The sequence below is a fragment of the Mizuhopecten yessoensis genome, unplaced genomic scaffold (genome assembly GCF_002113885.1).
Source record: "Mizuhopecten yessoensis strain PY_sf001 unplaced genomic scaffold, ASM211388v2 scaffold383, whole genome shotgun sequence".
NCBI lineage: Eukaryota > Metazoa > Mollusca > Bivalvia > Pectinida > Pectinidae > Mizuhopecten > Mizuhopecten yessoensis.
In genome coordinates, this window is record NW_018403519.1 from 255,884 (window position 1) to 267,603 (window position 11,720).

The following is an 11,720-nucleotide window of genomic DNA, read 5'->3' on the forward strand; positions in this document are numbered from 1 at the left end:
AAAAAGAACGAATGTTTTAACTAAAATTGTATGACATTAAACAGGAATATCAGACAGTCTTTGATGACAGGAAAAACAACGTATCAGCATTTTAACAACACATTTTGTTAAACTGTAAATTAAAATAATTAATAAGAAAAATGGACAGAAATAACGATAACAAAATACTAGTAGAATAATATACCATAATTTTAGCTCATACGCAAAACAAGTTAATGGGGAAAAACAGCAGGAACTAAGGAGACATCAAAACAATGGTTAACACAACAGGAACTGAGGAGACATCAAAATAATGTTTAACACAACAGGAACTGAAGAGACATCAAAACAATGGTTAACACAACAGGAATTGAGGAGACATCAAAACAATGGCTAACACAACAGGACCGGAGGAGACATCAAAACAATGGTTAACACAATAGGAACTGAGGAGACATCAAAACAATGGTTAACACAACAGGAACTGATGAGACATCAAAACAATGGTTAACACAACAGGAACTGAGGAGACATCAAAACAATGGTTAACACAACAGGAACCCTAACAACGAATCAGTTGCTCAGAAAGAGTAAGTATTGTCTGTAAAAGTAAAACAACAGTAGGTCGTTCTTTATCATGTAAATGCCACCTCCCGGTCTACATTGGGTGACGATATACTATCAAATGGACGATCATGTTAAATGCTGACTGAAAAAGACAGTACAGGTTTACAAGGTGAAGCCTAAAACTGATTTTATACAAAGTGTTCATCGTTGCGGGAGCTTATTTCGAACCTTTCTTTAAGTTAATGTTTAAGTGTGAAATGAAGACGAAATACATATCTCAATGAGAGAAATATATTCTTTCTGGGAGGATGTTCAATTAGCTACTTCTATAATTACATCATATCGTTTATGTATATCAGCATAGTTGCGTCGCCCACAACACAAAATTGTGTAGTTTGGCAGTTTTAATCACCTGTTCCAATTTGAGTACAAGCCTTACTATAAGACTGAGATCTACCTGATAGAAATTGCTTTAGTCCTTGGCTGACCGGGCACGAACCACTGATAAACAAGAATGAAGTCATTGGGTGTAGTTGTCGTCATAGGCATCTTTGCAACATGCAGTGCTTTTGTGTTTTCTGCTGGTAAGTTAAGACATCATTCTACAAAAATACTTTATTTCTTTTAGATTTAGTGGAAAATTGCGCTTGTTTAGTGCAAGTTATCAGTAGATCGTAAACATTATATATTAAATATAATGAATTGCCATTTTGTAGTTTTTTAAAGTCAATTCGCCGTTGTTTCTAAGTATATAATTAAAGAAATAAGTGCAACATAATGTTAAACGGAAACCTTATTGAAGAAAGAAAAAGAAAAAAAAGTCCTCACTGAGAACTCCAAAGTATTCTTCAGTTTTCTGGCTTATCATACGGCTATTTCTAGATGCAATATTTAATTGATTATTGTGAACTAAAATACCGTATCCTAAGCATTGTGATCAGCCGATGTAAGATATTAGTAGAGATCTTGGTTACTAGTCCAATATTTACATTCTGTATGCTTGGACACATCGACGAAAAAATCATTTATTTTTGCATAATACACGTGATCTCATCACAATGCGTATTAATACAATGTCGGACCGCATCACGGAATACAGACGTGGTTTGTTAACCGTCCGATGTAAAGCCGCCCTTAGTGTCATCTCAAATTATTATTATTAAACATTATTGCAATCATTGTAAAGATCAAATTATTTGTTTAAAAGAAATAGAAATAACATATAACGTGCAATATTCTACAAATGATTTGTTTTAAATTGATCTGTCTTTGGTGTGTTTTGTGGTCATGCTGAAATTTCACATGTTTCCAAGTAAGCAAGGCGATCTGTCTATTGCGCTGCCTGATAAATGAATGAAAAAAACCCAGCTGCATTTTGTTTGAAAGGTCAATATAAGTCGTCGTATTCTTACAGAAAAAAACTCCGTGGCAGATTATAAATCCAAAGTACTTAGAATCTACGTATACAGTAAAGTAAATATGATTATTTTCCACCACTACGTGCACTGCTTGTTATTGTTGGTGAAAAATACCTAAACACGAATGTAAGACGCCGCTACAGCTTCGTACAGTCCTCTTTTCATATGATGACAAAACGTACATTCAAGATCTAGCATTTTTATTTCAGAAAAAGAATTAATTTATTACGAAGTACCATAATATTGGAATTAGGAAACAAATATATATCTGATGTATCCGTCAGTTTAAACACTCTTCCAAGTGCTGCAAGTAACCATGTCTATCTATCCAGGCTGTTTATGAAGCATTATGTATACCACTGGCCACTGGTCTTGTGATTAAATAAGGTGGTCGTTGTGGAAGTCACATGAGAATTGTCTGTAACGAATGATGTAATGGAGTATTTTTAACCAATATTTAACGGTTGAGTTCTTTCATTCAAAACAGTGACACGGATGTACTATGGTCTCGTGATATACACATAGTCATATGACTAGTCTGAGTATAACGTAGTAGTAGTAGTAAAGATGTGGGGAATCTTGGCGATTTCGTTGTGCTTTATTAACACCTTTAGCACCGGATACGTAGTAAATTGGTTTTCTAATGAAGGTATGTATGCAAATATTAGCAATTTGTAACCGGTGATGTATTTCTTTGTCTACGTGCATTACATGTGGTTAGTCCAACGTAGCCTGTTTGAAATTAAAAACAATGTTCGTTTGTTTGTTTTAGGTCCAGAATGGGACAATCTCAAAGGTTAGTATATACAGCTGGGGGAATCGGTTAGCTTTTACTGTCCAGAATGGTGTATTCACTGTAACTGTGAAGGGTTGTTCTCGCATGAACGAACAGGTATACAATGAAGTTACCTTATGGTATAAGACAGGTAATCATTATATGAAACACAGTGTTTACCAATGAATTAGAAGAGACCATTGACCCTCACAGCGACTGTAGACTTTTATAATATATATTTTATTTTGTCAATATCTTAAAAGTATAATTTACTCGCATTTGAAATATTCTTACTTGCTTGCATGATAGGACATACACACTTAAGGATTCCGAATAACATGTCACGTTGTACCTTACACGTCCATGTGTCTAGGATTCCGAATAACATGTCACGTTGTACCTTACACGTCCATGTGTCTACACTCTGTGACATATCTACTTTCTATGCCTCTTAATGCTTGTCTCTGACAAGTCGATTAAAGATAATGATAAAAAGTTTACAACCTTTACTTATCACTCGTTAGAGTACATGCGTACTAGTACTGTTCATGTCACAGAATCCTACAATTATATGTTAGTCTATACTACATGTAGTGCTGTTCATGTCACAGAATCCTACTATTATATGTTAGTCTATACTACATGTAGTACTGTTCATGTCACAGAATCATACAATTATATGTTAGTCTATACTACATGTGTAATGAATCTACACTAATAAGAAGCATGCACGTTGGTGATCTTCGTATGAATATAGGGTGACATGGAGTTTAGGTTTTCTTGAGTATCTACAAGTCTGCCAGAATAAAAACGAACAATCTCCCAATAGTTATAAATATTGTTACACTTTGGTTGATTAAAATAAAAGACGCATCCTTGAAGAATTACATGTTTTACTCTTTTTTAAATGGTGGATGATATCAATAGTTCATAATTTGTAATTAATGAATTCTGTGACAAGACAATAGTAGACATAGATCGTGATGTACCTATTTCAAATTAACATTATCTTTCTTCACATGGACAGTGAAATGGGATGTGAATTTGTTAAGTCCCTACACCTTCGCTGAAATGCCGAGAACCACTGCTGATGCTTTGTCTGAAGGGTTCGTGATGGTTACAGACTGTGGAGGTAAGGTCATTATAATGTCGGCTCCTTATAACAACAAGTACTTAGACTTATCTAGTATCCACGTATACCATGCCAACATAAGATCATGTTATGGTACTGATACAGTAACAAGATAAGTGTAGTTATGGGATTAATGTGTCACCCTGGTTAAGTACTACCTGATTCCTGCCATCTCTGATACGGATAATTTCACTGTAATAGAGATAATTTATTGTCAATGGACTGCGTTAGGAAACGATTTTGCATATTATCAGCGTTACAGCACAATGCTCATAAAATGAGTCAGGAAGCACCTGTTAAATAATTCAGCAGGCCGATCCAGAAAGCCAAACAAAGTCTGCTACATGTATTACAGCACCGCATGTCTATTGCCTCCATCTTAAGACTCTTAATTGGTACTGCACGTGAATGTTATACTAATGAAAACCCATGTGTTACGAACCAGGGGAAGGGGATTGATACAATGTATAAAAAGAAAAGAAAAACCATTATAATCTTATCAACTTACACTCATGACTACAAATATTAATAATAATAATAATAATAGTCTTTATTTAAACTTGATTACATATACTTTGAGTCATCTAGTATTCACGTACGCCATACCAATAAACATAATGTAAGTTCGCGTTATGATACATTGACCTGATACATTAGCAAGATAAGTGTACGTTTGGGATTTATTTGAGTTATATTGGTGTGGTTAGACCCAGCCCTGACTTATCAACAACTGTGCAGAATTATTCAGTTACAAAAAGATAGTAGTTTCCAAACTTGAAAAACTTGATAAAGATAGCACATCCCTTATAGTGTGCAATCATCAATTTCTGTGGTATGGAAGAAATAACATCTGTTAAAAAGGTCTTTTTGCCGAATTCATTTGATTTATAATTCAATTGAAATTATCATAATTAATTAACTTTAAAATGGAGTAAGATATATCCAGCTTATTTTATAAATGAGAAATATATCGGAGGTCGTTTAATACCGGTATAATATATAAGTTGGCTTCCTGCTGAATTTTGATATATTTATATTGTTGTCTGTTTAAAGTAATGTTTCACAACATATCTAAAGCATAGGGACATTGCATTATGAAACAAGTATTTTATGCTAATTCATTTAGTACTGTTTTTCGTTTTGATACAAATCAACATCCTATCCCACAGTCTATAATCTATCCAGGGGCTCATAATACTGTACTCAATTATGAAACTGATATAAATAACTATAATTATAATAATTATCATAATACTTATCTCAATTGTTATATCTATTTGAATAGTTACACTTATCTCAATTTTCTTTTTACATTTTAAATGTAACTGCGTTGTAAATTTGTTTCAGTTTTTCCTTTTTAAATCTGAAGTATAAGCATACAGAATGAACCTCTCATAAACATACGGTATGTTGTGTTAGTAGACTTACCGCTGAATGCTTATAAATATATCAATTATACAGCCATTCCTGGTATCTACGGGAAACGTTTTGTGAAGGGAGGGGACTTGTCGCTCGTGCTGTTGTACGGTGTCAATGGCTACATCGCTGGGATTCAGATAGGGGTAAGTTTACTGTAACATAACCACTGGACACGCATGAGTAAACACACACGCTAGTATACACGCTGACATTGTAACGTATTTGACCACAATTTACAAACCATACCTTCTGAGAATGTTCCGGGTATGTTCCGGGAATTATCTGAGCTTATATACATATGAACTCATTATATGCACCAGAGCTCTCATAGATATTTGCATTATGGTAATTTTGATGAGGTCGCTTGACTAAACTTCAAGCTATTCATATAAGATTGATATAAATCTCAGATTTTTTTTTTAAACTTTTCAGCTGTAAATATAATTTTGTTAATATAGTTACATAGGTATGTATTATCTCCCCTTCATCATTGAATCTCATTGCAAGTCCTTCATGTAGTTAGATTAATTGACAAAATCGTACATTCTCTCCCCTTCATCATAGAATCTCATTGCAAGTCCTAGTAAGATTCATTGACCAAATCGTACAAGTACATGTATGTTGTTAATGTACAAATACATACATTAGTCACCATGGTAATATTGCTGTAAAGTCACGTGTATAACTCCTCTGGATCAGGAAATGAAAAAAGACAATGATAATTAAATAACAAACATGATTGCCACTTATTCTTTATCTTTTCCTCGTTGTAAATCGTTGTCGTACATAACTCCATTTTCGTATAATTTACGGAGTAAACACTAGCGTAGTGCATCCAAACCACCAATATGAACAGTTTCGGACGAGAACGATACTCTTTTCCACGAACAATATTGATTGACTTAGAAGTTTCTTTCACTTGTCGTGTTATTCATGTCCTTCTAAAATGTATTCAATGTTTATTATCCTAGGTGAACAAGACTAGCGAGCCCGCGTTCCCCCCTCCCAAACAGATCAACCACCCCTTCGTGAGTGTCGGCAATACATACTACCTGACGGCCTACTTCATCAATCCAGGTAAATTATAGACAATGTACTTCATCAATTCAGGTAAATGATAATACACCAGATACTACTTGACGGCGTACTTCATCAATCCAGATAAGTTGTAACACAAAAGAAAGTACCGGACAGCGTACATAAAAAATCCAGGTAAATAATAATACAATCGATACTATCTGACAACGTACTTCACCAACCCAGGTAAAATGTATCGTAATATAAACCCACCGACATAAAATGGTAAAGAAAGTTTTTATATAATAATGGTAAAAACTGAAAAGTAATAATTCATGTTTCACGTCTGCCCGTGTAATAATTCCATTTTTTTCTTTATCACTGAAACCGCACTATATGTTGACAAATATATACGTCGTACATAATTATTGTCTGGCTTTCAGAATATTTTAGTTTTCTTGGTGAAACGATAAGTACATTTCTGACAATTTTAAATTGATGTTATCAAAATACTTTAAAGAGATGGCATTGCTTTTCTGCCCTCTAATAATAAGTTTCTAGAGTTATGTCTATTCTTTTTATAGGATGATAACTTGTATGTTGATTAATAACAAGGATGAGGGGTTTCCAAAAATACTGTGTGAGAGTAAAACACAGAAAATAGACATAACTCATGTTAATGGAAATATCATCATATGGTCATATCATATATTATAGCGCGAGTTTGCACTACTGGGAGGACAGCTGCTCAGTTCGCCGCCAATGGAACTGGTGACGCACTCTATATCCAGAACGGCACAGACGCTGCACTGAGCTATCTGGTAATTCCGAGAAACGAAGCTGGTATGACTTCAACCAAATGGACAAAGGGACACTGCTTCTACAGCATGGGTACGGTATAGCTGTGGTACATCTTCCTAGGTATATACATGTGTAGTAGGACTGAATGGGCATGATACAAGAAAGCAGTAACAATTTAATTATGATTCCAACAAAATACCGCCACGATAAACCTTTCGCAAGATTTTTGTCCATAGGTCATAGTTAGAATATTTAAGCGAATGTCATAGTTTGGTGATTATATTGATTATGGGATATATTTGAAATTACATAATAATGTAAATGAAAATCAAATCTGATTATAAATTAATACAGATGATCGATAAAAACGCATTCATATGAAAAAATAATTATCTAGAAAACACAGAAACTTTGACAAATTATTCCTCAAAGTACTTGCTGATGGGAATCGAATTACCGGTATTTTTATACTAAAACACCATTTTTAACCTTAATATGTATATCTCATTCAACGATATGTAAGGTAGTCTTTGACTTAATGATATACATCCATCACGCTGTTGTCTAGTGAGCCTATGTCTATTACTAGGTGAACATTACTGGTACAATGTCAAGGCCGACATGAGCTGTGACGATTTTTTCCCTGTGTTCCTCCTCTATAACCAAGGGAAGCTGAACGCCTTTGGTTGGGCTGTCGGTACCAGTATGACCTCCGAACGCATGGAGCATCCTCCGGCTAGTGTTATTAAGGTAATAAATAAGATAGAAAAAAGATGACGATATTCTTAAACCAAATTATATGTTGACAATGTCTTCTGTGAGTGTATGTCTAGACAGCTCAGTGTTAGCACCATCGGTGTAGTGTTCTTAGTAGCATTGTGTAGCGTAATCTGAGATAATATTCAGGTCAGCTACTAAATGTGATGACATGGGTTATTTTAATTCACACATCAACGTAGAGACCAATTACGACCACACCCATAGAAACCATAAAGGTGTGCTTTATACGGTTGATCACGAAGCGAATATTTTGATTTTTAATTAATGGTGATTATTAAAACATTTGATAACAGATAACAATAGTGCTGTATTAAGCAGATAAAGATCAGGTTCTGTTCATTAAACCCGGGCGATTATTTTGTTATATCAACTGCAAATTACAACAGCGTGCCTTCTGTGCCTCTCCTGGTGGGGTATAGCAACTATATAGGATTGCATTTCTGTTCACTGTAGTTAATTTGTCAGGTAAGTATCAGTAATGTCATACATTGTTTCTCTCTTTATAACCTTAGCGTCGATGTAAGGATTGTATCAATGAATCAATAAAATGTCCCATTCATTATTTTTTACAGAGGTTCATAGATCCGGTACCCGAGTGTCTGCTGAAGATTCCCCAGCTGTCCACCATGCACATCTACCTAACCAGCTCACCATCCGATAACTTCTGCTGATTGGTCCAGATCTAGAATATGTTCCTACAAATAATGAAAAGCGATTTCCTCCTTTTCAATGACCAGACATTCCTTCTGTTAATATCAGTGACGCTGGCAAGGAATCCATCAATTATATTTTGTTTCTCTGTCGTATCATATTTGAATATTTATGTCTGCATTTGTTTATATAAAAATACATTCCTTCGCCTAGTCGTTCCTTTGACCATTCGCCACTATCATACAATGTTGCCAGCCTCTGTTGTTCACTGTACCATTCAGAAACGTATTTCTTTTACAAACAACATTTTATTCATCTTGGGTAATAGGAACCCTTGAATGTATAGCATGCTTTTTTCAAATACGTTAATAGAGAAGGTGCAGTATACAAATATCTCAAAAGTTACACGTGAGTGTACTAAAAAGTTACACGTGAGTGTACTAAAAAGCTAACTTTGTATTCTCATAGAAATATGACCCCGGGTTGCTGTGCATCTGATTCAAACAAAACTGGAAAAACCAAGGCGACGTAAATGTAGTTGATTATTGCCAATTGAAGATATGTACGAGAATTTGAAATTCGCTTAAAACTGCTTGAGAAGAGAAACAACTTAAAATAAATATTTTTTGTGCTTAGGTAGTCATAAAATAATTATCATATCATACATGCATTATTGTCAATCTGTCCTTCGCATGTTATATCAATATATGTTCCCATATAAGGGACGTATCAAACAAATTTAAATGTATTTAGAATATATTCACATCAATAAATAAATAATCTATTTTATAGAGTGCTTTTTAATTCTTCATTTCTAAATACGATTTTAATAGATCCATGATTTTATTCAAATGAGTAAAACATATATCTCTAACTGTTTAAACACTTAACATTAAAACAGATCATGTGTGACAAGATATTACGATGACTATTGATGGTATTTCGTTATTTTTGGTTATAAACGAGATACGCCATCTGGCTCAGGTTTTGTGCTAGATTAGGAACCAACCACTTCCTGGTATGTACCATAAAAGATGTAACCATACTTTACAATTTGTGTTTTAAGGGATTATATTTAGTGTGCCCATATACAGCTAGGCACGGGGTAAGCCTGGAGATTTACCCACGATTAATTCTTACCACCATCAAGATCCTCAAAATGATACCCGTAAACGTAGGGTATATGTATAAGCACATGTGATCTGACAGTGGTACACATATGATCTGACAGTGGTGCACATGTGACCTACCAGGAACACCTCCAAATAAGACGCCAGTGTCTCCCCTTACAGGAAGGATTATTTAATACGTCACTTCCTTGTTGCCTGTCGTACTAACCTATCAGAAACCAGGCCACTATTTAATTACTTACTTTTATTTACTAGTGCGTTAATTATTTTGTTTTTTCTTTTTCTAAAAACCGGTGACAGAGATATTAACATTCGAAAGACGATCATTTCAATCAGATCAGAAGACTTTTTAATGAAAATGCGAAGTTGTTTAGAGGTTTATTAACAAACATCTCTTTGCTACTGTATTTATTAACTGTTACATATATAACATACTAAATAAAATCCTTAGGAACAGTACTGAAACATTAACCACTAATAAAAATGATGTATTATCCTGTTATATGTAACAGTGGAATTCAGTGTGTGTAATTATTTAGCAATCGTTCATTGGGTTAGTTAACCACTAATACATATGACGTATTATACTGTTATATATAACAGTGGAATTTAGTGTGTATAATTATTTGGCAATCGTTTATTGGGTAAGTTAACAATGTTGGCAAAGACTTGTCTTCGTCATACGATTGATCCCCTTGATTAAGACGAGGAAGCCTAGTCATCGGTATTTCATTTGTAACTTTTAACCCCACAAGGAATACTACATATATAATACATAGGTGCGTATGTATTGTCACGGGCGTTCGTATAATCATTATTTTGCAACAGTTTTATTATATCATTGAAATTCAACCTCAACTTCTCATTTTTTCTTTTAGAAATTAGCTGCATTTTTGATAATGCATCTGGGGAAGTTCATTATAAATCACTTTAAAGTACCTGATATATTTAAAAGAAAATACAGTAAAGCCCCGTTTTAATTAATGGTGAAACCTCACTATAAAGTACAATATTTTTTTTCAGTAAAACATCTATAAAACGCAGCCTTCTTTATATACAGTAAAACATTGATTTATTGCACAACACCACTTGTTGATAAACAGTAAAACTGTAAAAGAATGTAACTTGTTTATAGGCTATACACCTCAATTTAAGACTTTTCGGGTATGATTTATTTGCATCTTTTTAACCTCCAAATTATTTCCGTGTAACCTTTTCCGTTTTCTAATCAATTTGGTCATGTTTCCAGCAGTATGTATTTTTGTGCTTATTATAGATTACAACATATATTGCCTCCTAGACGTGAAATCTGTGTATCGCAGGAAAACTGAAACATAGCATGTATGATGCAAGTAATTGGAAATCGCAATTTTTAAGTATTCAGTTTACATCATGGTTGTGAAATATCTAACATTGCATAATCATACTGCAAATTTGGTCGATTATCTCCCTTAGACCAAACGTACTGGTGTCATGAGGAAGAACTACAATTCCTGCAGTCCTAATGGCTCCTATGTAAATCAAAAGACCGGTAGATTATGAAATTAATATTTGTGATTTTCTCACTACGGATCTAAGCAATTATGAGACAATTCAAAAACTAACAATAGAAAAGTGATGTGTTTCTACATAGAAAAGTGATGTGTTTCTACACAGAAAAGTGATGTGTTTCTACACAGAAAAGTGATGTGTTTCTACACAGAAAAGTGATGTGTTTCTACACAGAAAAGTGATGTGTTTCTACACTTGTACACAGAATTATAGAATGTAGGCTCCATATTGTCAGTACACAAGTCAAATAAAATAGTAAGAACGCATGTAGTTGGTCAAAGTTCTTGTTTATTTACTGATGGTACACACTAGTTCTTCATTTGTATGGGCATACACAATGTTTCCTCAATATCATTCAAATTCTGGGCTCCATTCATATCATTGTGTCAATACCCCATTCCCATTCTATCCCCTTCTGTTTTTATTGTTTCCTCAATTTTCCCAAATTCTATCCCCTTCTGTTTTTATCGTTTCGTCAATACACCCCCCCACCCCCCCCC

At 34.1% G+C, this 11,720-nt stretch overlaps 1 protein-coding gene across 2 annotated transcripts; it reads left to right on the forward strand.

The window, feature by feature from the left end:
- Nucleotides 1-1,005: 1,005 nt before the first annotated feature.
- Nucleotides 1,006-11,486, forward strand: LOC110447305. 2 transcript variants are annotated; one of them, XM_021492923.1, is made up of 8 exons: nucleotides 1,006-1,130; nucleotides 2,737-2,760; nucleotides 3,767-3,871; nucleotides 5,333-5,433; nucleotides 6,262-6,367; nucleotides 7,025-7,198; nucleotides 7,698-7,858; nucleotides 8,461-11,486. In XM_021492923.1, the coding sequence occupies exons 1-8, from the start codon at nucleotides 1,061-1,063 to the stop codon at nucleotides 8,557-8,559; spliced, it is 840 nt and encodes a 279-aa protein (XP_021348598.1). In that variant the 5' UTR covers nucleotides 1,006-1,060; the 3' UTR covers nucleotides 8,560-11,486. The 2 variants fall into 2 exon arrangements, with proteins under 2 accessions (XP_021348598.1, XP_021348591.1); XM_021492916.1 differs by lacking the exon at nucleotides 1,006-1,130 and adding an exon at nucleotides 2,443-2,613.
- The last annotated feature ends 234 nt before the right edge of the window (nucleotides 11,487-11,720 follow it).